General features: G+C 44.2%; 1 protein-coding gene across 21 annotated transcripts in view; it reads left to right on the forward strand.

Annotated features, from left to right (window-relative positions):
* Positions 1 to 26,406, forward strand: part of TMEM241 (transmembrane protein 241) — a 108,647-nt gene that overhangs the window by 44,713 nt on the left and 37,528 nt on the right. For 9 of the 21 annotated variants that reach the window (XR_004345358.1, XR_004345360.1, XR_004345361.1 and 6 more), the window contains exons 7-13: positions 2,140 to 2,191; positions 4,395 to 4,443; positions 5,585 to 5,630; positions 6,746 to 6,781; positions 10,150 to 10,184; positions 16,590 to 16,659; positions 20,396 to 20,489. Coding sequence is in view for 7 of the 21 variants with exons in the window: in XM_032602556.1 (XP_032458447.1) it covers positions 2,140 to 2,191; positions 4,395 to 4,443; positions 5,585 to 5,630; positions 6,746 to 6,781; positions 10,150 to 10,184; positions 16,590 to 16,659; positions 20,396 to 20,489 (382 nt within the window). In the remaining 14 variants the exon portion in view is untranslated. Of the gene's footprint in view, positions 1 to 2,139; positions 2,192 to 4,394; positions 4,444 to 4,749; positions 4,790 to 5,017; positions 5,103 to 5,584; positions 5,631 to 6,745; positions 8,817 to 10,149; positions 10,185 to 16,589; positions 16,792 to 18,942; positions 19,096 to 20,395; positions 20,490 to 21,364; positions 24,502 to 26,406 lie in introns of those variants that run through there. The other 12 variants (XR_004345368.1, XR_004345365.1, XR_004345369.1 and 9 more) reach the window with 12 other exon arrangements.

Below are 26,406 nucleotides of genomic sequence, written 5' to 3' on the forward strand. Positions count from 1 at the left end.
GGTTAGAACCTGTCCCATGTTGTCCTGCCCTTCCTGAGGCCCTGAGGCCCCAGCTCTGAGGATTCCTCTGTACCCATCCTCCTGCCTCAGGCCCAGCAGCCATGCTAGTCTTTTAAGGGTTACACACTATGTGTGATGACAACAGTGAAGACTGTGTGTGTGTGGGGTGTGTGTGGACAGAACTGATTAACATCACTATTGCCAGTGTACTTAGGTTATGAGTATCAGGCTGTTGTGTATTACGTAGATATATGTAAGTAATACAGAATTTGATATGTATGTAGAACATATACTGGTGTGAGATGTCATATGATAAAGTTCCCTAACAGTGAAGATGCTGTATTCACTGCCCCCACTTATGTCTTTGATCCTTTGCTGCTCGCTGCGTAATGCAATGGTCAGAAGGGACCCAACCCTGAATATGTTGTTGCATCATAAAATGGAAAGGGGGGGGGGAAAGCACGTGGTCCTTTGGGTTTTGTGTTTTCTGGTGCCTTTCTTTCGGAGGAGAGAATGATTGGCAAAAGCTATAGGCCAAGATATTTTGGTATATGAAGCCCATATACCATCTAAAAACCACTGATTTCTAAGCCAAAAAGTATCTCCAAATCGACTTTCTAATGAATGAGAAAATGTGAAAATATCGTGATTGGCAATGTTACTTTTTTGTGCAAGAATTATAAAAAGAACCTTTTATTATGGAAATTTCTAAACAGATATAAAAGTAGACAGAACAGTATGATGAAGCTCTGTAGACTCATCCCCCAGATTCAACAGTTTTCAACTTAAGCCTCTACCCAGCGCCTCATTTCAGCAAATCCCAGGCATTGTAGCGTTTCAGCCATAAATATTTTGGTATGTATAAGAGATTTTTTTCTAATGAAACTTTTTTTTGTTTGTTTTATTTTATTATTATTTTTTTTGGCCACGCTTCGTGGCTTGCAGGATCTTCGTTCCCCAACCAGGGACTGAACCCCTGCCCTTGGCAATGAAAGCGCTGAGTCCTAACTACTGGACCGCCAGGGAATTCCCTTATTTGGGAAAAAGTTAAAACCGATAGAAAAGCTCCAAGAATATTACAAAGAACTCCCATATACCTTTTATCTAGATTCACCCACTGATAACGTTTTTTGTATTTGCTTTCTTTCTCTCTCCATATATATATGGAGATGATACATATATATATGTAAGAATATATACATAATTATTCTTACTCTTTTCTGAACCATTTGAGAATAAGTTGCAGGGGTTATGACTCTACCCCTAAATACTGCAAAGCGTATCTCCTAAAAATAAGAAGCTCTTTTATAACCACAGTGCAATGTTTAAGTTTAGAAAATTAACATTGGATACAATACTGTTATGTAATATTGAGTCGATGTTCAAATTTGGCCAATGATCCCGATATTGTCTTTTATAGTAACTTCTTCCCCCAAAGATGTCATGTCTCTTTCATATCCTTTAATCTGGAACAGTTTCTCGACATTTTACTGCCTTTCATTGGTTTCATAGTTTGAATAGTGTAAGCCCATTGTTTTGTGGACTATCCCTGAATGTGGGTTTGTCTCAGTGTTTCCTTGTGATTCAGTCCAGGTTATGCATATTTGGCAGGAATACCACATGAGTGACGTTGTGCCCTTCTCAGTACATCGTATCAGGAGGCACATGATGTAGCTCTGTCCTGCTATTGGAGATGTTAAGTTTGATCATTTGGATAAGGTGATAAGTTTGTAATGTGCTTTCCGTGGTGTTTTCTTATTGGTAAGCGGAACAACTGTAGTCTGCTTGCCCAATTTTCCACTAGTGTATTTTTGGGGATCGGTAGTTTAAAGAAAGTTTCCTTTTATATATACTGTTTTTCTCAAGTGAGCCAGCTGTGCTTTTGCACATGTCCTGCAAATGCCTGTCTCTGGGAAGATGGCTAGCCGAGCCCCAGAGAAGAAACTGGTGTCAGCAGAGCACATAATTGAAAACTACATGGGTAGTGAGGTTCTCAGAGGATGAACGGGGGAATTGGGTGTGGTCTCACGAGATCTTTGCCTCATCCGAGCTCCAGTCCGTGTATTTCAACCTCCACACTCTCCGGGACTCACCCTTGATGTTGACAAGTGAAACTGCGTGTTTACCTCCTCTCCACAGTGCCCTCTTCCTCCTGGCTGCTGCAGGGTGCCTGCCCTTCAACGACTCCCAGGTGAGTTCAGGCGGACTCACTTTGCCTTCCAGGTATCTCTGAAGCCTGCGTGGATGAGCAGAATTTCCGAATCCTTCCTTTGAGGAGCAGGATAACCTTGGCCTGTACAAAGGCATGTAAAAGCAAACTTTCGGGGCCCTAGGGCACTTTTTGGCCAGGCCAACACCTCTCCTCAGGTCTCTGCCTTCTCCCAGGCTGCAGCAGGGGAGCCCGCAGACCTCGGGCCTCTGGGTGCCACGATGGGGGCGGTCCACCCTCTGTACGTGCTGGGAGGACCTGCACATCCAAATGACTCCAGCCCCACACACTGAGGTGAAGTTGGTTTTCTTTTCCTCTCATCCCAAGGGCCTCACCTGCACAGTGATTTTCACTTTGTCAGACTGAGTTTTTCTTTATTAGGCCCTGAGAACCCACCCCCACCTCCAGGAGTCATCTCATTTCGGGCTCTTTTTTTCTTTCTTTTCTTCCCTAGCATTTATTCAGTTCCCATCAAGTGTTAGGCACCAAGGCAGGCTCTGGGGGCACAAGGAGGAATTGCCATCATCCAGGCAGAAGTTGGAGTCTAGTCAGAGCAAAGGGGAAGGGGCAGACGATGAACAGATAATTATAACACAGGAAGGCCAGGGCTCTGTCCAGGGAGGTGTGGGATCCTTCGAGGCTCAGAGCAGGAATAGGGAGCAATTATAGGGAGCTTACTGTGTGCCAGGCTCTGTGCCAATGCTTTAGTGCCTTATTCTATTTAATCTCACAGCAATTCCACAAGGGTAGAAGCTATTATTATCTCCATTTCATAGCTGAAGAATAGCGAGGCCCAAAAGGTCACCAGCTAACAAATAAGTGGGGATTTTAGAATTTAACCCAGATCTTTCTATTTTCTTTCTTTCTTTCTTTCTTTTTAAGTCACTGATCCTTTATTTTGTTCCAGTTAATATATCAAGTATTAGTAACATGAAAGCCATCATATATTGAACACTTGTGTGCCAGGCACTGTGCTGAGATCTCTGTATGCTCTGTTTCATTGAATTCTCACAACAAACCTTGAATGGTTAGGATTACTATTTTACAGAAGAAGAAACAGACTTAGATTAAAATAATTTTTTCACCTGCTTGGTATAGTGAGTGTATAGATCGTGGCACAACCAGTCTTCAAACCTAGACTTGTCTGCCTCCAAAAGACATGTGTTTTTTTTGCGGTACGTGGTCCTCTCACCGCTGTGGCCTCTCCCGTTGCGGAGCACAGGCTCCGGACGCGCAGGCTCAGCGGCCATGGCTCACGGGCCCAGCTGCTCCGCGGCATGTGGGATCCTCCCGGACCGGGGCACGAACGCGTGTCCCCTGCATCGGCAGGCGGACTCTCAACCACTGCGCCACCAGGGAAGCCCCAAAAGACATGTTTTTAATTACCATGCTAGTTTATAGCAGATGGGCAATAGTCTTTTGGATGTGGGGAAGGGAAGGGGGCAAGAGAATTAACCCGGATCTTTCTGATGCTGGAGCCAGGATCTGCTTACTGTACCTAAATCTTAAAGGGTGAGGAGGAGCAACCCAGGAGAAGAAGGCAGGTACGGACAGAGCCCTAGAGGCGTCCTGAGTGGCCTGTGATTCAACTTTATTGAGCACCTACTATGTGTGCGTCCCTGGGCAAATTCCTGCCCTCTTGGAATTAATCATCTAGTGCGGGGTGGAGACAGAGACAGGTCACAAGTAAAACAGAGTGTGTCAGGTGAGATAAATGGAAAAAGGAAGGGAAGAAGAGGCGGGAGTGCCCCTCAGCTGAGTTGGCCAGGGAAGTGCAAGTTCTCTTTCTCTGGAGGGGGATGGGCAGTGGATGGGACTGGTTGGGTTGATAGGAGCTTGTCATAGGGATTCTTGGGTGTCCTGAGTTTGGATTTCATCCTGAAGTCGCTGGGGGATGGCTGGATGATTTTAAGCAATAGGTGGCACCATCAGGTCTACTTTTTAGAGATGCAGTGCTGGGGATTGGGGGGGATGGGGAAAGAGATGCTGGAGGCAGGGAGCCCTGTTAGGAAATGTTGTAGGCAACCGGGTGAGAAATAAGGAGGGACTGGTCCAAGGCCCCAGAGTCCTGTCTGGCACCATGCCTGGCACTGTGCATTGACGTTTAGTGTTTCTGATCATCATGCTGGATCCCGTTTGTCTGTACTTACAGCCAATTTTTTTTGTTTTTAATCTTGTGTTACAGTTTGATCCAGATGGTTATTTCTGGGCTGTAGTTCACTTATTCTGCATAGGTAAGGGTTTTTTAATAAATTTATTTATTTAATTATTCATTTTTGGCTGTGTTGGGTCTTTGTTGCTGTGTGGGCTTTCCTCTAGTTCCGGCGAGTGGGGGCTACTCTTCGTGCGGTGCATGGGCTTCTCACTGTGGTGGCTTCTCTTATTGCGGAGCATGGGCTCTAGGTGTGTGGGCTTCAGTAGTTGTGGCTCGTGGGCTCTAGAGCGCAGGCTCAGTAGTTGTGGCGCACGGGCTTAGTTGCTCCACGACATGTGGGATTGTCCCGGACCAGGGCTTGAACCCGTGTCCCCTGCATCGACAGGTGGATTCTCAACCACTGTGCCACCAGGGAAGCCCCGTTGGTAAGTTTTTAAAGAAGTCTTACTGAAACAATTGAGACTTATTATTCCTTATCATGTATCCACTTTTTAGTGATCCTGGGCAATAGGAAGATGAAATCCAAGGTGTCAAGGTTAAAATTAAATAGGCATTTTTCTGGTTTGATTTTTCTGTTTTGGAGTTTTCCTGAAATGTTTTCAGTCTCCATAGAGTCTCGCCTTTCTCATGACAAACATTCATTAACTCGCCAGGGCCCAGGCTTTGCTTGCTCAAATCCACTTGTGCAGTGCTGGTTGGTCTTCTCTAAAAATGGTGAGAAGAGATCCAGATCCAGAGGTTTGTGTCAAAAACACTCTTTCAGCAGTATACCAAAAAAAAAAAAAAAAAAAAAAAAAAAAAAATTAAGTGGGTGAAATAAAAGGACCATCTACTTTATTTCAAACCAGTGTTTCCTATCTGTAGTCTTAGAGGGAAAAACAGTGCCCTGACTTTGTGACACATGGGTCAGAAGTCCAGCGGTGTTTCTCATCACCATCAAAGGAAATCCAGGCTTAACAATCCTGTTAATTGTGTCCTTCTGGGGACCGCGAGCCTTTCCAGCCCAGCAGTCTGTCTATGAACTGCATCATCTGGGGGATTATCGAATGTGCATCCTTGAAATTCTCCAAAGTGCCCTTGGTCGCCCCCTATTGGCTGCGGGTGACCCTTGCAGGGAAGAGGGGCCCTTCTCCCTGCGCGTTTCATGCTTCCCAGGAAGCACCAGACGGCCGCCTCCACAGAATGCTGCGTGCCAGTGACTTGTGTTGCTTCCTTTCCAGGGGCTTATAAGATACTACAGAAATCCCAGAAACCCAACGCGTTAAGGTAAACTTTTAAAATTTGGTGAGTCGTCCTTTGGTTAAAGGAAAGGGGTGAGACCCATGGGGTCGTGAGCTTCTTCCATCAGCCAGAGACTCCATGAGTCCAGGATGGGGGGAGGGCAGCAGGCCGGGTCCATCAGTACCTGAACCATTGCCAGCGATGTGCAAAGAGCCTGGAAGTCTCTCTCCTCTTCCTTCAGGGTGGCCCTTTAGATGACATTTTGACAAAAATTGCGTGACCGGCTGCCTTGGGCCCCAGTTCACTTCCTCCAGCTCAGAGGCACAAGTCTTTTTTCTTGTTTCTCCAACCCCTTCCTAACTTTAGACCCAGAAGCCTCCCCCGTCGCCAGCTCTGTTCTGGGGTAAAATGAGGCCTTTGTTGAGGGCAGTCAGTGGAACAGAGTTGCTGAATGTAAATGAAAAAGATGAGAATTCAGGCCTTGGTTGGGCTGGAGCCGCCAGGTCAGAGCCCTCCACTGGCCAGCTGGCCACTGGGTTTCGGGGCCGTCTGAGGCCCACAAAGAAAGGTCTGAAGGGACTGACTCCTGGGAGAAGGTTATACATGCTGAGGGTATGTGGTGGGTCCTTAGAGCACCATTTTTTCTTTGAATAAAGTGTTTTTTCAGCAAGAAGCCAGTAGAGTTGTTAGATAAAATACAGGATACCCAGGTAAATTTGAATTTCAGAGAAGCAGCAAATAATTTTTTTAGTTTAAGTATGTTTCATGCAATATTTGGATCATACTTCGACTAAAACATTATTCTTTATGTGAATTTCAGATTTACTTGGGTGTCCTGTATTTTTATTTGTCAAGTATGGTAGCCCTAGAAGCCAGTCCAGTGACCTGAGAGAGCTGACACTCCTTTTAAAATGGCAAATGTACACATAATCGGCCACAAGTGAAAATGCATGTGATAGTACTAAATTGAAAACGTTTTTAAAAAATGAGCCAGGAAATGGTTTTGAATATAAAGTACTTTTCTTAGTGTTTATTAATGATTTATAAATCTAGGAACTTATACATAGATCTAATTTATTAATGGAAGAAAATGACTATTTTGTGTATGTTAAACACATATTATTTTACCTTTTATGTTTTTTTTTTTCCTCATTTCTTAGTGACATTGACCAGCAGTACTTAAACTATCTATTCAGGTAAAATATAATTTAAATTTTCAAAGAATAACTCATATTCTTCTAGAGCTAATGGATTTTTATTTTCCAATAATGTATATATTTTCTATTAATTTTTTTATTGGAGTATAGTTTATTTACGACGTTGTGTTAGTTTCTGCTGTACAGCAAAGTGAGTCAGTTATATCCAGTAATATTTTGATAAGGGAGATCTGAGCCAGTGTGCCTGCCTGCCAGCAAGGCAAGCTAAATAATTGGTGAGATGATCAGAACTGCAGAAACTAAATAGTGGTCCTGCCGTTAGGCCAGGCAAGAAGGGCTTCCATCCAGCCCCACACTTCAGAGAGCCATGCCTCTCCCCAAGGCATATGGAGTCTGTAAGGCTAAGAGCCCACACCCTTCCTTCTAGACTGGGCCTTGGAATTTCCGACCCAAGTGGATTCCAAGGCCTCCCTGGGTCTGTCTTCTTAACTCATTCCGAGACCCAATGGATGTCCAAAGAGAGGCTGTTAGTATGAGGGATGTGCATGGAGGGTGGGCTTGCAGACTGAGGTGTCCACACACACATGTTTGAGGTCCTTGGGTGCAGGATGGAGTCTGGTGTCGGGAGAGAAGAGGGTGCACTGGGAGCCGGGAGCCAGAGGCAGGATGTCCCCACACTAACACCTTCTGACAAGAAGCTCCAAGGACTCCAAGAATTCTAAATTTTAATCTGGACTTTCAGGTTGCTTTGAAGGTGTATTTGTTAAGGTAGGATGAAGTTTGAGGCTTGATTTATAATATGTAAGTGTAGTATATGGATTTCCATTTGTACCGTTGCCCCAAGCCAAGTAAAGAATAGGGGTTGGCTGCTAAGTAGAATAGCTGGGGAGTATTCTTGCATTCTGAGAGTCCCACATGGTGCACTGAGGGACCTAATTGAGAAAGTGAGGTTTTGCTGTCTAGAACTCAAGTTTGCCTAATGCAACAACATTCAGTCCAGAGGACCAAGGTCGGAGAGGTGCCTCTCAGCCTTTGGCCACATGGATTTCTGCAGGAAGTTGGCTTAAAACGTTCAAGATCTGTGTTCTCTACCTACAGGTAAAGTTCCTAAATATCTTAATATTTATGAAAATGCCTTTTTGAAGACAGGATTCAACCCAAACATAGCTGGGGCCTCTTTTGTACTCAGTGGAACAGTCATTAGTTCCACTCTGCCCAGACCCACCAGCTGCCTTTTCAAGAGATGTTTCTGAAAATGCAGAAGTCTCTTGGTGTTTGAAATGTTTCCATGACATCGGACTACTGTAGACAGTTCTTTTTCCTCACAGAGCTTATAGCCAAGGCGAGCAGCAGAGGGTTTTGGGGGTGGAAAAAAACAGCCGCTGTGACCCCCAGCTCCTGCCCTCCCCCCTCTCTGCCCTCCCCCGTGTGAGGGTTTCACTACCTGGGAGCCAGGTGCTCAAGGCTTCCTGCCTCAGCCTGCTGCACACCCCGCCAAAGCCACACTGCTGTTTCCACGTCTTCTTTCAGTACAAGTGATGAAGATGAGCCAGGACTGAGATTCGATTTCCCACAGGCCCTGGGTATCAGCCTCCAGAGATCTGCATTCACTCAGCTCTGTAGGGTAGCTGCGCCTGTAGGTGCCAACCCGGAGCTCTGCCTGCTGGTTTGATCTCTCTCTGCTGGTTTGAAAACATAGGGAGAACCTGCTATGTATCTGGCCCTGCTAAATACCTGAGCTCCAAAGACAAATAAAATATGGTTCTTGCTCCCCAGGTCATCACAGTGTAGGAATTAGGTGGGTGTAACTCTGTATTTACAAAATTCAGACATGGACTAGAGAGTCAACTCTTTTATTTAATTATCTCTTATTTTTAACTCCCTAGTGTTTTCTTTTAGAGTCACCCTTTGGGGTGATTCCGATGATGGCATTTGGGATACCATGTCAGGCCCTGGGACATGTTTTGGGATGGAAAGGGGCCCCTCACATCCTGCCATAGGAGCAATAACTTCTGCTGCTGAAGTTGAAGCCAAGAGGGGATCCAGCGAGATAGAATAATGGAGAATGTACAGGGTATGTGTTTTCCGGAGAGAGACAGAATAATGGAGAATGTACAGGGTATGTGTTTTCCGGAGAGAGACAGAATAATGGAGAATGTACAGGGTATGTGTTTTCCGGCGAGAGAGTAATGGAGTATGTACAGGGTATGTGTTTTCCGGAGAAAGAAGAGACAGCAAGCAGACGCCCATGAGAAGGACAGGGAATCTCCAGTCTTGTCTGTAGTGTGTGTATTCTTTTACAGCTAGCTACCTGTAAACCCTTGTCTCACAAACCTACAACTTCCGAATGACCAGAATGTGACTATTCTTACGGCCGTTGTCACAACCCTCCTCTCCTCCTGCCTCTTTCTGTGATGCTGTTCCTCTGAAAACCATCAGAAAAACAGAAACGATGCTGGGAGATAACCCAAGAGCAGGGCTGAGGAGCTCACATTGGTTTCCCTGGCTGTCGTGTCACCAACTGGAGATTTGTGGCAGTGGTTCCTGATCCTGGTACTTTGTAGCTTCCGGGAGCCACAACAAATAAAAACAATGGATGCCCGGACCGTACCTTAGAGATTCTAGCCAGGATGTTACACTATTTGGATGTGTATCCAGGGTTGAGAACCAGAGCAGGCCATCCAGCGCTTTAAGAAAACTTTCCTTCTTATATTTGAATTAAAAGTTTCATTCCTAACCTCCAACTAAATCAGCTGCCTGCGTGGCATGAGTTTTGATGGAAGAGGGTACGGAAGGTGGGCTTAGGACCGCACAAAGGCACTTGTAGACAGGCGCCGGGAGATGGGACAGGCTTCCAGAGATAAAGATGGGAGACAGCCAAGCACAGGTATGGCCTGCATCAGCCCATACAGCATCAACTGCAAATTGGTCCAGGTAGTTTTCAGACACAGGGTGGATGGATGGCATGGGTCATTTTGTGGGCTAGCTTCCTGGAAATTTACCTATTCTTCTGTGTAGTGAATTTTGTGATTTAGCTCACATTCAACAGCTAACTTTTAGGCTGCAGCCTGTTTGTAATTTAGACTCTGCTTTGTTTAGCTGACAAATAATCTCTGTGGATTAGGTGAATATGATAATCATTAGTGGCAGGGCTGACCCTCCAAGAGGGGCACGGACCCTCAGAGTCCATCCCAGGGGAGATCCAGCCCTCTTGCCAGAACCTGAGGCATTTCAGGAGATTCTCACTCTCTCCCTGACAAGCTGGGTTTAGGCAGAAAGAGACCATTCAGTGCAGATAGTTTGCTTTTAGGCAAATCTCACTATTTCCAAGTAGAATGGGTGAAAATGGATGTTGTTTTCTCAGTGCTGGGGAAGCTTTCTTCACGAGTCTGCTGTTTCTTTTTCAGCGTGGTGCTCCTGGCATTTGCATCTCACCCCACAGGTAAACATGATTTTGTTTGTTTGTTTGTGTATCTTACATTGCCCATTCAACCCAGTGCTCTGACTCCGGTTATATCTCTGAGGGAAATTTTGTAAGAGAATGTAGCTGCCTTCTAGGGTGTCGAACTTAAGGGTTAGGAATGGCCCACATACTTGAAACTGTTCTTAGTATCCCGTTATGGATTTATTGCTCATGAATTGAACCTTTTTCCATCTTTTATTGTTGATGTTTTCATCTGGTGCAATCTCAGGTGTACAGGCGGGTTTATAATCTGCCAAATAAACTAGTGCTTGCTTTGTCCTTTTCTAAAATTCTCCCTTCAAGTACCCAGAATTGCTCTTCAATCCTAGGGCTAAAGATTTGGTGGAGAAGTTCAAATTGCACCTATTTCTCAGTGACATCCTTTTATACATTTTTATCATATATTGTCATCCAGTTTTCATAATTCCAGATGAAAGAAGTCATTTTAAAACTTACCTTCGCCCATATATACACTGATACGTATAAAATAGATAACTAATAAGAACCTGCTGTATAAAAAATAAATAAATAGAATTAAATTTAAAAAAAGAAAACTTACCTTTACCCTGTTGCTGCCTCAATTACCCTAGAGTTGTTTTCCAAATTCAGGAATTTTCCGTAATCCTCTATTTCATTGTGTTTTTTTACTTTGAAAGGTTTTGAAGTTGATGCAAAGATAAAGCAAAAATATCTGTGTGCAGCATGGCTGGAAATACACATTTTATTGGTCACACTTAAACTAATGTTTATTGACCTCTGCTATGCATGAGGCATTACCCAAGCCCTCAGGGTCTCAGTCTCTTATCCGGAAATTAAGAAAGGTGGACTGGATTATTTCTGAAGCCCCTTCTAGCTCCCTACTGTGCCCCAAACAGCAACCCCTTTCTGTTTGTGTTTTTAGCTGCTTCAGACTGTTTGAACTAATATCCTCAGGGAATTGCTGATGGTGACTCGGGTCATGTTTCTAGATTGGACATGACCTATCTGAACTGCTGTCTCATTAGCATAATTTGAATTATTTTTTTCTCCATGAGTGCTTCTACACTTGCCCATACTGAAGCACATCCACTGTTTTCTGCCCACTCCCATAGCCTGAAAACCTATCCTCTGTAAAATTACAAGTCATATGAAACCCTGGTGTTGACCCTAAACACCTACCTGTACCGCTGAGTGTCCGCCTCCAAATCCTGCCTCTCAGCATTCCTTCGTGCAGCCAGAGGGTTGCCACCCAGCAGATATTTCAGAGCCTACTAAGTGTCTTCTGCCTTTCAAATAGGTTTTTAATCAAAGACCTTTGGAGCGTTATGCTTGCTGGTTCTTCTTGGTTTACATGTTCATTTTCCCCCTGAGTGATTTCTAGTGGATTTGGGTGAATGATATTCACTTAAAGAAGCCACTCTGCCTTTCACTAAGAGGTTGTGCTAGTTCATCTGTTACACTCACGCTTATCAGAACTGGAAGGAACCTTAGTGATTATCCAAGGTGCCACCACATTTTACAAATGAGGAAATTGAAACCCAGAGGAGTTAAGTGATGTGACCAAGATGAGGAAGTGAGTAGCAGAGGGAGACTGGAGTTTAGCTAAAGCTTCCCTGCAAGGGGATGCCCCACAGCCGTAGTGGTCAGGAGTCCTGTGGGCCTCAGTAGCCATCGTAGCAGGGCTCAGGCAAAGGCCCCAGGGAAGGTAGGTGTGCGGCTACCTGTGAACTGGCGGCAGCCTTCCAGAAGAAGCCGGAGATGTTCATCTATACCAACACCAATTTGGGTATCTAATCCGTGAACATTGCAGGGAAGCACTGTGGAACCGCACCTACTTTTACGTGAATGAAGTAACAAATACAGTTGTGGTCTTTATTAACAGTGCAGTGTGTTTATACTGAAGTTGTGTAATGCATAACCATGTCCAGCTCTAAGCAGTGGCCCATTGTTTCAAAAAGCACACAGGTTTGCTCAAGTAGGTAATTAAGGCAGATGGATACGAAGGTAGGGATTTGGTGTGTGAGATTATGGAAGCTGAGAATCTAGAAGACCCCTTGGGGATCCATTTTTCCCAGCTTTATAAAGCCAGGTCAGTTGCCCTAAACCCTTTGATGGGTCCTGGTGATGTCTGGTGATGTTTTCTCATAGGGGCATAAGGTTGATTACAAAACTTAAGCAAATAAAACCGCTGAGGAGAATCTCTTTCCTCCGGAAGTATTCGAGGACTGCTCTGATTGGCAGCTTCAATTCCTGCCAATTCGTTAGCTTCCTCATTGGACCCGTGGGTGGTCCAGCCCATTTTTAAGGTGGAACAGCACTTCGTTCTTTCCCACTTGCTCATTATACTTTCCATCTGGAGTGTCCACTTCAAGGCCTGGGTGTGGGTCAGGGAGAGCAGCTTCCTGATTCTCCCACATCTGCACCAATTAAGACACAGTAAGAGCCAGGACCCGCGGGTGCAGCCTTTTTTTTTTTTTTTTTTAAGGCTCTGTTAATTTCTGATGTTTTAAAACAGGGCTTTATTCTTTTTGGTTTCTTCTTACCTCTTCTTTTTTGACTTGTATCTTCATTATTTAGTAGTACTCTCAAAACATTTTAAAATTGAGATATGATATACACATAGGAAATGCACCTATCTTAAATGTGCAGCTTGATCAATTGTGACAAATGTATATGCCCATGTAACTCACACCTCTATCAAGATATAGAAAACTTCTGTCACTGCAGAAAGTTTCCTCACGTCCCTTCTCAGTCACTCCCTCTCACCGACCACCAGAAGCCCCTGTTGATCTGATTTCTGTTACCATGCATAAGTTCTGTCTATTCTAGAGCCTCATATAAATGGAAACACACAGGAAGTATTCTTTTGTGTCTAGCTCTTTCATTCAGCATAGCATTTAGAGATTCATCCAGGTTGTTGGGTGTCTCACTAGTCTCTTCTCTTTTATTGCTGACTAGTGTGCCAGTGTGCGAACCCTTTGTTTATCCATTCACCTGTTGATGCCCACCTGGGATGTTTCCAGTTTTGGGCTGTTATGAATAAAGCTGCCATCAAGATTCTCATACAGTGCTTTTGGTGGACTTATGTTTTAATGTCTCTTGGATAAATATCTAGGAGTAGAGTTTCTGGGTCTTACAGTAGATATATGTTTAACTTTTAAAGAAAGTGCCAGTTTTCTAAAGCATCTGTACCATTTTACCCTCCCACCCAACAATGTGTTAGAGTTCCGGTTTCTCCATGTCTTCACCAACATTTGGTGTTGTCTGTCTTACGTTAGCTATACTACTAGGTGGGTGATGGTCTCTCAGTAGTGCTTTTGACTGAGCCGCCCTTCTCACTCACTCCCGAGTGACTAGAAAGATGGGCTTTCTTGCAATGCAGATGGTGTGGCTTTGGGTCACCACCTTTGGGGTGCATTGGGATGTAGCGGTAGGTAGGGACCAGGTAGATAGTTCTCCATGTCCTAGGTGCAGACCCTGACACTTTTCCTGTTTCAGGCACTGGGTTTGCTTCTTGATGGGTGGGATCTACTTCTCCTTCTAATCTTTCAAAGTCACAGTTCATGCAGAAGCTCCAAGAATCTTAGAAACTTGCACCCCCAGGACTGCTTTAAGTAAAAGTAGAGAAAACAAATTCTTCCTCTGCTTGAAAGTTTGCATTTCATCTTTGTATGGGTCCCTCTGCTGTGGCATTTTCAAGAGAGAAAATTTCAAGGAACCAGAAGGGCAGGAAGACTTTCGGGAATCTGACCAGAAATGACCTTGTTATGTGGTGTGTCTACTGCTCACATAGAGATAAAGCAAGCAGTACGAGCTACATCCTGGAGCCGACCTTCCACTTTTCCACTCATTCTGAGGACTAAAATGTGGTGAGAGGAAATTTTCTTGATGTCCAAGTATCCATTATTCTTGATGTGGTAAAATTGTGCCACACTTTTCACCGTGGCGATTTCATGCTCCGTTATCTTCAGAGAGATGGGACTCACTCCCTCGCTCAGAGAGTCAGCAGAATTTTAACTGTGGGGCACAGGCATGAAGGCTTAACTCCGACTTCTGTGCATAAGCTGCGTGTTGATGCCACAAAGCATGTGTACAGAGCTTGACCCACTTAATTTGTGCCTGAAGTGTGCGTTCTGCACTAGGTGGTGCAGAAGTTGTCTTTTGAGCACCTTTACACAGTTTTTAGTTCCTGGGTCTAGTTCTCATGTGGTTGGGGCCAGCTAGCCACGTACTGCAACATTTTCGGGGCTATTTTTGTAGCACAGTTATTAACCTTTGCTGTTTAGAGGTTGGTGTGCGCCCTCTCTGTTGAAGTAGAAGATGAGGCCGGCTGAAGGCATCAAGGGGGACGTACTGGGGGCCAATTTGAGATTGAGGACCAGCAGAGCCAAGTGGAAAGTGTTCGGAACATTCTCTCCAGGGAAAGCAAGAGGGGTTGAAGTCTTCCAGATACTCTTGGATCAGGAGTGCTTGTCATTTGTCAGAGATGGTCCTAACACAGCGGATACAAGTGTTGAGTATAGTAGAATCCTTGCTCACAAGGACTCGATGGCTCTAGAAGGAGAGACAGTCATGGAGTCAACTACGTGAGAAATGTGTGGAGGTTTTAGAGATGGCTCAAAGGGAAGAGTGAGCTATTCTCTCTCTTGCTCTCAATAATCGACAGGATCAATTTTTAGGATTTGAGGGAGGATTATTATGCAGCTGGTCAGTTCCCTAGGATGGTGATTTTTTTTCTTTATCTTCCTTCCTCCCAGTCTACCTCTGCCCACTCCACTGCCCTTCAGACCCCTCCGTAGCCTGGGCCGCACCGGGAGTCCAGGTCACCTCCCCTGAATCCTGAGGTCCTGCGTTTAATTTATTCTTCTCTGCTCAGTCCTCCTGATCACACTGACTGCGCTGCGGTTTCTCTCACGCTGAGAGGGCGGTTGGGAAACAGCCAAGAGCCAAGAGCTGCCAAAGAGACAGAGCAAATCCTCCACGAACATGCCTGCGCCCACCTTACAGGGGGCTGGGGCCGCCTGCCAGCACCGGGGTGCTCAGGGTTTCCTCAACTGTCACTTCTGTGCGAAAAGGGGCTACAGAAGCAGTGGAGCTCCTCATGCACTGGATGTCTGGGCCTGATGTCAGTTACAAAGTCCCTCCACCAGTATGGGTCCCTAGTAAATGACAGGGGTGTCCAGTGGAGCCGGAGCAGAAGGAGAACAAAAACTCTTAGCCTTTTGTTGGGCTGCACGAAAACCAGATCCTAGGGGACCTCTCCTTTTAGTTAAATACACATACATATGTACAAACCAAATCAAACAAAATAACAATAGTTATCGTAGAAAAAAGCAGCCGTCCGGAGAAGTGGAATTCAGACCTTTCCTTCCCAGTCGATGGTTGAATCATTTGAGGTCATTTAGGTACAAGGAAGTGTAGCGATGCGTTGTGTCTTTTGTTCTGAAACTCTTGATTAGTAAGTGTAGTGATGAAGGATGTTCCACCGCCCCTCACAGGCTCCAGTCCATCCAGAACTGAGAGACAGACCGAGGCCCGGGGGTCTGGAAGGTCTGGCGCCTCCAGAATCTCAGAAATTCCAGATTTGGAAGGATTAGGCTATCTGCTGTGGAAATGCTTAATTCCTTTTCTCTGGACATTTTTGGAAGGCTTTCTGCTTTTTTAATCTCCTGACTTCTTGTTTGTGACCAAGTTCAAATTCCAGAGAGGGAAGCGGCCAATATGTGTGATTATTTCCTCTTGCACCAAGTGGAACTAAAAGAATGAACTTACTTCACTAGAAATAAATGTACCCTTTGGACCTTGAACTAAAATGAGTATGCATGGGCGCTTGGCCCTTTCTCTGTTTGTGCGGTAATTAAACACAAAGATGAGAGGAGATGTCAGAGGCATGCGTTTATGATCCTTTTTTAGATGTAAGGCAGAAAAGAATAGAAGAATCTTAAAAAAAGATTCTTTTTGTCCTACGCTCTGGGCCAGGGATGGCTGCCTGGCGAAGAGGAAAGATCTTAGGACTTGAAGTCACCGGGGTCCACATTCTGGCTCAACAGTTAAGAGAGCTGTGCAAACGTAAACAAATCACTTCTCTGAGCTGCAGTTAAAATGGGGATAACAAAGCTTCACGGAGTTGTTACAAGGATTGAAAGAGACAATGTTCGGGAAGCTTTTCACACAGGGCCCTGCACAGGGCAGGCTTTCACTAAATGGGTGTCATTTTCATCATACTATTATTATAATAAGACGATGCCAAGGACACAGAAACCCTCGAATGCAGGAGTGAACTCACTGCTGGGCAGCTCAACCACTCAGAGGGCTGATGTAATTAAGATCCTTGCCTTGTGTTTCCGGGCAGCCGGGGGCAGGGGGCTTTCGGGCTGTGTGTCTCACCCTTGCTGTTTCCCTCAGGTGATCTCCTCAGCGTCCTGGACTTTCCGTTCCTGTATTTCTACAGATTCCATGGCAGCTGCTGTGCCAGGTAATCTTAACTCGGAAAACCCCTCGCACTGTGGATTTGTATGTTTCTGGACTACCAGCTGTGTCTTCGTGAAGCCCCGGGTCACTGTCTGTTATCTGAATGAGCGTCGGAAGAAAGTGGTGTCTGGTGCAGGTGAGGAAGTTGCCCCGTCGGCCATCAGAGGGTTGTTATGAACGTTCTCAGGTGCTCAGGGCTGGCCTGGGACCTGCGAGGACCCCTGTCCTGAAGAATTTTCTCGGCCAGGGCAGTGGTTTTCAGACTTGCAGAAGAGAGAGAATTCTCCCCCTTTTTTTTTTCCCCCACAAGCAATTCTTAAACAGAACTTCAGCATATAAAAATGATGACACTGACTCAGTTCAAGGGAAGATTTGGGTACAGAATCACACCCTGTCGACATCTACCTTGATTTCTCTCTTGTTCCTAAAGGGCAGCCTCCAAAAAATTTTGACTGAACCCTAAGACTCTGAGAGACAGATTTTGAAACCAATGACTAGGAATTGTCTAGACCACAAGGTGATCGTTAATATTTGGCCTTGGGAAGTATCAGAGATGTGGACCAAATAGATGGATACATTTAGATACAAAGAGGTTCATCCCCATCCTACCCCCACCCCTTTCCTGCCATGACCCCCACTTCACTTGACTGTATTGTGCTGAGGAATGGAAAGGCTTCTGTGGACAGTCTCAAAGCATGGATTCTGATGTGGTCGAAAGGCCACACTTGGGTTGAATTTCAGCCTTGCCGTTTGCTAATTTGTGTCTTTGGGCAAGTTATCCTACTTCTCCCAAACCTTAGTTTAGTTTTCTCATCTGTAAAATGGAAAGATAATACTAATACAGGGTGATTGTGTGTATTAAATAAGGTACACGAAGCTCAAAGCATCTTGCCCAGCTCAGCAAATGATGGGCATTATTATTATCTGTAGATAAAATGTCAACAGACCAGAAGCAATTGCTACATAAAAGCCAGACCGCCTATTTCCACCCCAAAGAGAGTGTATCTTGTGAAGCAGTGGTTCTTCACAGAGAGTTAAAGAGCTGATATGCAGCTAGGTGCTGTTTCTGATGGGGGTGTGTTAGGGCAGAAAAAATCAGTATCCTGGAGTTTGCTCCTGCATTGGAGCCTCAGAATGATTTATTTATTTTTCTTATCATTCTCAGAAAAGTTTCAGGAAAACACTGACAGAATTTGTCTTCTCAGTTCCTATCCATTTGGTCAGGCCTTGTCACTTGCCCATTAGCTAGGATTGTGTGGCAGGAGTGTCAGTGCCACCCTGGTGCCTGCGGACTTGCTTCCCTTTGGGCCTGCTTCTTTGGCCGCGTGGGTGGCCAGGGGGCCAAGGGGGCCGCCAGGTTTGGTTATTTGGAGAAGAGCATCACGGTTCATAGCCCGTTGGTGATGGCTTTGTGGGGTGACCTATTTTTTTTTTTTTTTCTTGGCCACGCTGCGCGGCTCGCAGGATCTTAGTTCCCCGACCAGAGATCGAACTTGTGCCTCCTGCAGTGGAAGTGCAGAGTCTTAACCGCTGGACCGGCAGGGAAGTCCCTGTAGGGTGACCTTCTGCCTCCATTTCTGCCCCTTTTAATCTGCAAGTTTTTCTAATCCAACATGAAAACTCAGGTGTTTTTTTTTTTAATTTGAAAGATTTGGAAATCTTTATCTGAATTGGTTTAACTCTCTATTACATTCTACCTCTGGCTTACCCTCTTTTAAGAACGTGGCGCTTTTCCCCACGTCATCTCGTGACTCCCCCATAACCGTATCTCAGACTAAGAGCTGTCACCTTCAGAGGTCCTGGGGGAGCTCAGGAGGGGTCGTGGAGGCCTGAGGGGTCAGTGGTAGCCGTGGCCTGGAGACCCCATGAATAGGGAGCCCCAGGCTCCTTCACTCCTGGGGTCTGCCCAGTGCTCTTAAGACCGCCTCCACAGCAAGGGGTAGACAAGCTGGAAGTGGGAGACACAGATGAGGGAGTTGAGGGAGGGACCCATGAGTCATTTAGAAGTGATTCACCGACATGCAAGTCAGGTGATGGGAAAGAGTCATGGACGCTTTCAGGAGCGTGTTGGTCACAAGCCAGGGGTCGCTCAGTCCTAGCAGAGTCTGTGCTGAGGGCAAGGGTCAGCGTGGAACTGTGCCCTCCTCTGGCCAGGGATGGAGAGGACAGGAGAAGCGCAAAGGGGACCGAGGTATGGGGGATGGGACAGGCACCTTTTGGGGATGCAGGGGGTGGACACCACCAAGAGGAGCCCTGGAGGGCCGGCTGCCTCACTGTCCTCTACCAGCCTCGCGACCTTGGGCACCCGGAGCATCTCACTCCATCTCTCTGGCCGAGAGCACATTTCCACGCTGAAGTCTGCAGGACTGTGGAGAGCTTCGGAAAAGCCAGGAAACCTGGGCTCTAATTACGCCTGCGACCCAGTTTGCTTGTTAATAAAGTGAGACTTGGGGCTGGGGAACCTTTCTGTTCTGAAAATCTCTGATTTCCATAAAATAGGATGAAGAGCGCTGTGCTTATTCCTGCTTTAAGGCCACAGAACCGAACCTGGGGCAAGAAAAAAAGGGGGAAAAATGGGGATTTGGTCAAGGTTACGAGGGTCGGTGAGCACAGCCAGGAATAGAATCCCGGATCACTTGATTTCCAGCTTCCTGGTTCCCCACAGGGGCTCCTTGTGAGGGTGATTCAACGCCTTAATCAGCGCGGCCAGGGCTCCCATGACTGCAAGTGCAGACCTGTGCAAACTTTGTGGGTAGTTAGGCCAAACAGGCTGAAATATATAGAGAGGAAACCTAATCCCTGTCCCTGGTCTTGCCCCAAGAATGTGGCTGTGACCTAATCGAATCTAATGAAATGAAGGCGCACATTTCTGTGAAATTTGGCCTTAGGTGCATTTAAGTCAATTCAACCTGCTTCCAAGTACACCTGCCAAACATTTATGTAATACATGCTATGATCAGGGCACCTTATTTGGCTCTGTTGGGGAAATATGGAGAAGCCCAAGATTGGGCCCCTCCCTCTCAGGGCTCATGATCTGGGTGGGAGCCATACCCCAGCACCTATAATAGAGGTCAGATGGCAGTCTGGCATCCGACACCCTGGAGCTACAAAGGAGGAGGTATGTAGAGCTCCAAACCTCTGGATAGCCCCTGAGTTGCTGTCCAGCCTCAGGCTCCCTTGGGAGGTGAGGGCTCTTTCAGACATCATTCCCAAAGTATAGCGTCTGTGTAGGTCACCCTGCTTTGGGGGACTTCTGTTATGCAGCCCTCCCCTTTAGGTTCTTACCTTGAACCAAGGGGCCAGTCCAGACCCTCTGACTTCATACGGTGAGTGTTTCTTTGGAAGTCTTTTCCTAACAGTTTGTTCTGCTTGAAAAAAAAGTTGAAGCTCTACCTTGGCAAGCACCAAGCTCCAGAAGTAGTACAGAAGGAAGCAGGAGATACTGTCCTCCAGATTTTTTTTTTTCTTTCATGATTTAGCCAGAGATCTCCCAAATTTCTATACCCACTCCCTGCCTCCAGGGAAATGATCTCTTCATAGCTCCTTAGCATAGTAGAGCTTCATGGGTTTTTAAATTTTTATCCAGAGATCACTAGAAAACAGAGATGAGATAGGGGTTGTGTAATAACTAAATATAGACTAATTTTTGTAAAGGTAAATACAAAATGTAACAGGAAATAGTTAGCTACTGGCTATAGGAAGGCAAGTCTCACTAACAAAAGTATATTTTCTCCTTCCAGTGGATTTTTAGGATTCTTTCTCATGGTCAGCACAGTGAAGCTAAAAAGCCTTATGACCCCAGGACAGTGTGCAGCCTGGATTTTCTTTGCTAAGGTAAGAGACAGGGGAGGGGTGGGAAGAATCCATCTCAGGAGCCCTGTGTCCAGTGTTCTCAGAGTCAGGTTGGTCTTCACGGAGTCATCTCTAGTCCCTGGCCCTGAGCCTGATCCTTCGCTTGTTCAGGTAACAATTTCTGAGGGTTTCTGCCTATTTTATCAGCATGACATACTGATCTCTATCACATTCCTGGAAGGTGACCCGAGTATGCCCCTTAATTTCCCAGAGCCTTAATTTTCCCATCTGAAAAAGAGAGGTTTTGCCAAAACAAAACAAAACACCTCTAAGCCTTCTCTTGCTCGAAGAGGCTGGACCCCCGGATGCATGGGGCAGTTCTTATCTTCCTTCCTGGGAGCTGTGAGGGTGTCCAGAGCTCCAGTGACTTGCCCAGAAGGTCTCAGCCCGTCAGAGGCAATTGAAAAAGGAAAACAGACAGATGGCCTGATAGGGGGACTCTGATGGACCATTCAAAAAACGGACTAATAAAAATGCCCAGCACGTATTGACCATGGTTGAAGCATAAGATAGAGAGGTGGGAAAATAAGAAGGAGCAGAAAAATCAGCTCTGGGATGCAGGATCTTAATGCTTTGGGGCTAGCTCTTTCTAGTGGAGCATTTCATTTCCCTAAAGTCTGTGAAGGAGTCAAGTTACAGTGCCCTAGGTGCTGCTTCCACTGACTGAGATTTCTTAATTAATTTAATCTAATACAGTAATCATTTAAACTTGTGCCTTTAGCCATCTTTATGTTTGTTGGCTGAATTTTTTCCCCCAGAAAGCAAAAACAAATGTTTTTATTTGAAAGTAAGATTTCACAGCGATGTTCCCACCTGCATTGTCTACTTTCTAATAGCATTAATAATTCACATTCCAGAAAAATGTAAAGATTGGCTGCGATACTGACTTAGAGCATGACAGAATGACGAGGTTGATAAATCCTCTCCCCCAGAAGCAACTAGAAAGCTGGAAAAAGACTGTCAAAGATATCCATCTCAGCTCTCTAAAAATTGACCAAAAGCATACAACAAACTGAGAGGCATTTGTTCATGAAAACTCCTAAACTTCGGGTAGGAACAGCATGAGTTAGTGGTGCTCTTGCTTTAGGTTGCTCTCCTTCCCTTCTCCCCATCTCTATAAGTATTCTCTTTCAACCAGAGCAGGGCAGGCTGTGTAAACCAACAGGCTTGCTGCTGCTTCCAGAAGGGGCTCACTCTCTTTGGAGTATTGTCAGGTAAAGGGGCCGTCTAGGTGGTAAATGAACAGGAAGTTCCACTAGCTTGAGTTTACCTCTTTGGGGCAAGCAATGGACCAGTGGTCTAGCTGGGGACTTATCAGGTAGTTCTGGGAGGTGAGACGGCCATCAGGGGCTTGCTAGCGCTCCATAAATGCCAGATTCACCTTAGTCTGTGTGCATAAGCAGCAGAGATGGAGGATGCCCAAGACACGTACACATCCCTGGTCAACAGAGCCTGTGTGCACACACAGAGGAGACGTGAGAGACCAGCAGCAAGAAAAGCCGGGGCAGACATGAAAACAGCCTAAAGTTTGAATGTGCTCCCCAGCCCACATACAGAGTCAGAAGCAGAGAGAAAGCTTTCTGGCTTAAGGTGTTTAAGCAAAAGCTCTTGACTAGTCTTTGCCAGAACACTGAGCTATGCAGACTGGGGATGATCCCTAGGAAGACAGGCTTAAAAATAAAAGCAAGAAAAAAAATTGAGTGAAGACCGCAGCAATGGTACCTTATATGGGAGACAGGTTTCACAGACTGAGTCCAGTCAAATTACTAAACAAGCAAAACAACAATGCCAACGAAAATGCTCTGGGAAAAAGTCAGAATCCAGAGTTGCTATACTATCTAAAATGTCCAGTAGTCAGTGAAAATTAGGGCATTCAGAGAAACAAGAAAGCATAACCCATGCACAGGAAAAAGGCAGTCAATAGGAATTGTGTCTGAATGTCTATCCTCAGAGGTAGGACTTAGCAGAAAAAGACTGCAAAGCAGCTATTTAAATATGTTCAGACAGCTAAAGGAAACCATGTTTAAAGAATTAAAGGAAAGACTCAATGAATACAGAGTCTCAAAGAGGTAGAAATGATTTCTAAAAAAAGAACCAAATGGAAATTCTGGAGTCGAAAAGTACAGTAACTGAACTGAAATGAAAAATTCTCTAGAGGTACTCAGCAACATATTTGAGGGAGCAGAAGAAAGAATAAGTGAACTGGAAGGTGGAACAAAAGAAATTATTCAATCTAAAGAACAAAGACTTTTTAAAAATTGAAGAAATATGAACAGAGGCTCAGAGACCTGTGGGACGACATCAAGAATATCAACAAATGTATAATAAGAATTCCAGAAGAAGAAGGTTAGAAGAAAAAAAAAATGACAATCAGCAGATGACTTCTCATCAAATACAACAGAGGCCAGAAGGCGGTAGAAAAGAAAAAAGGTCTCAAATCAGTAACCTAAGCTTGCACCTTAAGAAACAAGAAAAATAGGAACAAAATAAACCCAAAATGAGCAGCAGGAAGGATATGATAAAGTTCAAGGTGGAAAGTAATGAAATAGAAAACAGAAAAGCAATAGAGAAAATCAATGTTTGTTCTTTGAAAAATCAACAAAATTGACAAACCTCTAGCTAGACTGATGAAGAAAATAAGAAGATACAAATAATCAAAATTAGAAATGAAAGAAGGGACATCACCACTTATCCTATAGAAACTAAGAGTATTGTATAGTTTTATGCCAGCAAATAGATGATTTAGATGAAATGGACAAATTCCCCAAAGGCACAAAATAGGAAAATTGACTCAAGAATAAATGGAAAATCTGAATACGCTCATAACAAGTAAATAAATGTAAGTAGTAATTTAAAAATCTTTCTACAAAGAAAAGCCCAGGCCCAGTTGGCATTACTGATGAGTTCTATCACATATTTAGGGAAGAAATATTTTTTCTTTACAAATTATTTTAGAAAATAGAGGAAGAGGGAATAACTCCCAATTTATTCTGTAAGGTGAATTACCCTGATACTAAAGCCAGACAAAAAATTGTAAGAAAACTACAGACCAACATCCCTCATGAACACAGATCTTTAACAAAACATTAGCAAACCAAATTTGACAACCTACAGGAAGGACTATACACAGTGATCAAATGAGATTTATCACAGGAATGCAAAGCTGGTTTAACATGTGAAAATTAATATGTTATATTAATAAAATAAAGAACAGAAATACATGATCATGTCAATAGGTACAGAAAAATCATTTGACAAAATCCAACATCCATCCATGATAAAAACTCTCAAAAAACTAGTAACAGAAGAGAACCTCCTCAGTTTAATAGAAGGCATCTACGGAAAAAAAAAAAAAAACGGCATCTATGAAAAACCTATAGCTAACACTATACTTAATGGTGAAACTGAATACTTTCCCCCTAAGATTGGGAGCAACACAACAATTTCACTCTCACCACTTCTATTCAACGTTATCCTGGAGGTTTCGGGCAGTGCAATAAAGAAAAAAAAATTGTTTGTACTCACAGATGACATTATCCTATACATAGAAAATCCTAAGGAATCTATAAAAACCCTAATTGAACTAATAAACGATTTCCCAAGGTCTCAGGGTGCAAGATCAATTGTAGTTTTATGTATTAATAATGAACACTCGTGCAAAAAAATGAAATTAAGGAAACAATTCCATTCACAATGGCATCAAAAAGAAAAAAATACTTAGGAACTTAACAAAGAGGTGTAAGATTTATACACTGAAAACTACGAAACCTTTCTGAGAGAAATTAAAGAAGCTCTCAATAAATGGAGAGACTCAATATTGTTAAGATGGAAATTCTAAATTGTACAAATTCACAAACTGATCCTAAAATTTATTTGGAAATGCAATAGCCAAAACAAAAGAAAAACAAAGTTGGAGGACTTTAGCTACATAATTTGGAACTCACTATAAAGCTAGAATAATCAAGACATCTTGGTATTAGCATAAGGGTAGGCATTAAGGTCTATTGATTTTCTTTATTTTTTTTTAAGGGTGTCAATGTATTTTTTTTAAGATTTTATTTTATTTTATTTATTTGTTTGGTTGCACTGGGTCTTAGTTGTGGCTCACCGCCTCCTTAGTTGTGCCATGCAAACTCTTAGTTGCGGCATGCAAACTCTTAGTTGTGACATGCATGTGGGATCTAGTTCCCTGACCAGCGACCAAACCCGGGCCCCTGCATTGGGAGCACGGAGTCTTAACAACTGCGCCACCAAGGAAGTCCCAAGGTCTATTGATTTTCGATAAAGGTGCCTAGGCAGTTCAATGGAGAAGGGGTTTTCTCTTCAGCAAATGAGGCTATAACAGTCCGTATGCTGGGGAAAAAAAGTACTTAGACCCTTGCCTTGCATTGTTAATTCAAGATGGATCATAGACCGAAATGTTAGAGCTAAAACCAGAATACTCTTAGAAGAAAACACAGGAAAAAATCTTAATGACCTTGGTTTAAGCAAAGAGTTCTTAGATATGACACCAAAAGCATGAGCCATAAAATAATTGATAAATTAGACTGCATTTAAGTTAAAATATTTTGTAATTCAAAAGACACCATTAAGAAAATGAAAAGATAAGCCACAGTCTAGGAGAAAATATTTGCAAATCATAATGGACCACTTATACATCAAAATGTGCTGACATTTGGAATACAACATAATTGTACTTAGCAATACAGCCTTTCCCCCATGTCATTGCGACTCTACTGGGTGCCAGTATATTTAGAAAGTGACTCAAAAAGATGTTCCATTGGCCCAGAGGAGAATATGGATTCTGTGAAAAACTCACAGGCAGAAAGGTTAAACAGAAGGATGTGCAGGTGGGGAACCAGGAGGAAATAAATTTAGCTAGAGGAGGAGGAGAATGTAGAGGGGAGGGGAAGAACTGAGCATAGGAGAGTCAGGTTATAGGTATCCCTAAAAGCCATGCCACAGAGACTACTGTGAACCTCAGGATGAGACAGACCAAGGGTAATGTTTTAAGCAGGTTAATATAGCGGCAGTGCTTAAGACAGATTGGAGATGACTTCCAACCATTCAGAAGGGAGGTGAATCAAGGTAGTGATGGCAAGAAGAAAGGTGAAAGGTCAAACGACTTACAGTACACAACTTACCATATAATTGTTCTGTGATGTGATAAAAGAATTAGATAACAAAGACAAGTCATTTTAGAACAGTTGGGGGGATAGTTTGGACATAGGAATGATGGGTATGGAAGGTCACAAATGGCTCCAAGGTTTGTAGCTAGAGACATGGGAAATCCATGGCATTACAGACAGAAATGGGGGTGATTGTGAAAGAACATCTTTGGGGAGGAAAGCTGATGATATACATTTTAGACAAATGTGTATGGTGATAAAACATCTACATGGAGTTCTTTTTTGTTGGAAACATGGGGTCAAGTGTAGGCAAGGGCTCGGAGCTCTGCATGTCCATTTGGGCTTCGCCTGTAGAAAGATGGAGTTGAAATCAAGAAAATGTGTAAATTGATGAGCTCACTTAGAGAGTGAAAGAATTTGGGGAGAACAGAGAAGAGGCTTACAACTTAGCCTGGGCAATACTTAGATGCCAGCGACCAATAATGAGCAGGAGAGAGAAGTAACAGCCGGAAGGTAGAAGGGGGATCAGGAGAGTTCAGAGCGGGGAAGTCTAAGGGAGAATTTTAAGGAGTAAAGCAAAATGCCACCAAGAGGTCAAAGAGATCCGACTGAGAAAAGACTAGAGCAAGGACTTTGCTGACCTTTGAGGAAACAGTTTTAGGCAAAGGGCAGGGGTCGGAGTGGGGCAAAAGCTGGATCAGAAATACTCAAGAATACATAAAAAGTGGATAGAAGATTGTGATTGGTGGTGGGTAGATCTAACGAAGACA

Source organism: Phocoena sinus, chromosome 14, assembly GCF_008692025.1.
Source record: "Phocoena sinus isolate mPhoSin1 chromosome 14, mPhoSin1.pri, whole genome shotgun sequence".
Taxonomy (NCBI): domain Eukaryota; kingdom Metazoa; phylum Chordata; class Mammalia; order Artiodactyla; family Phocoenidae; genus Phocoena; species Phocoena sinus.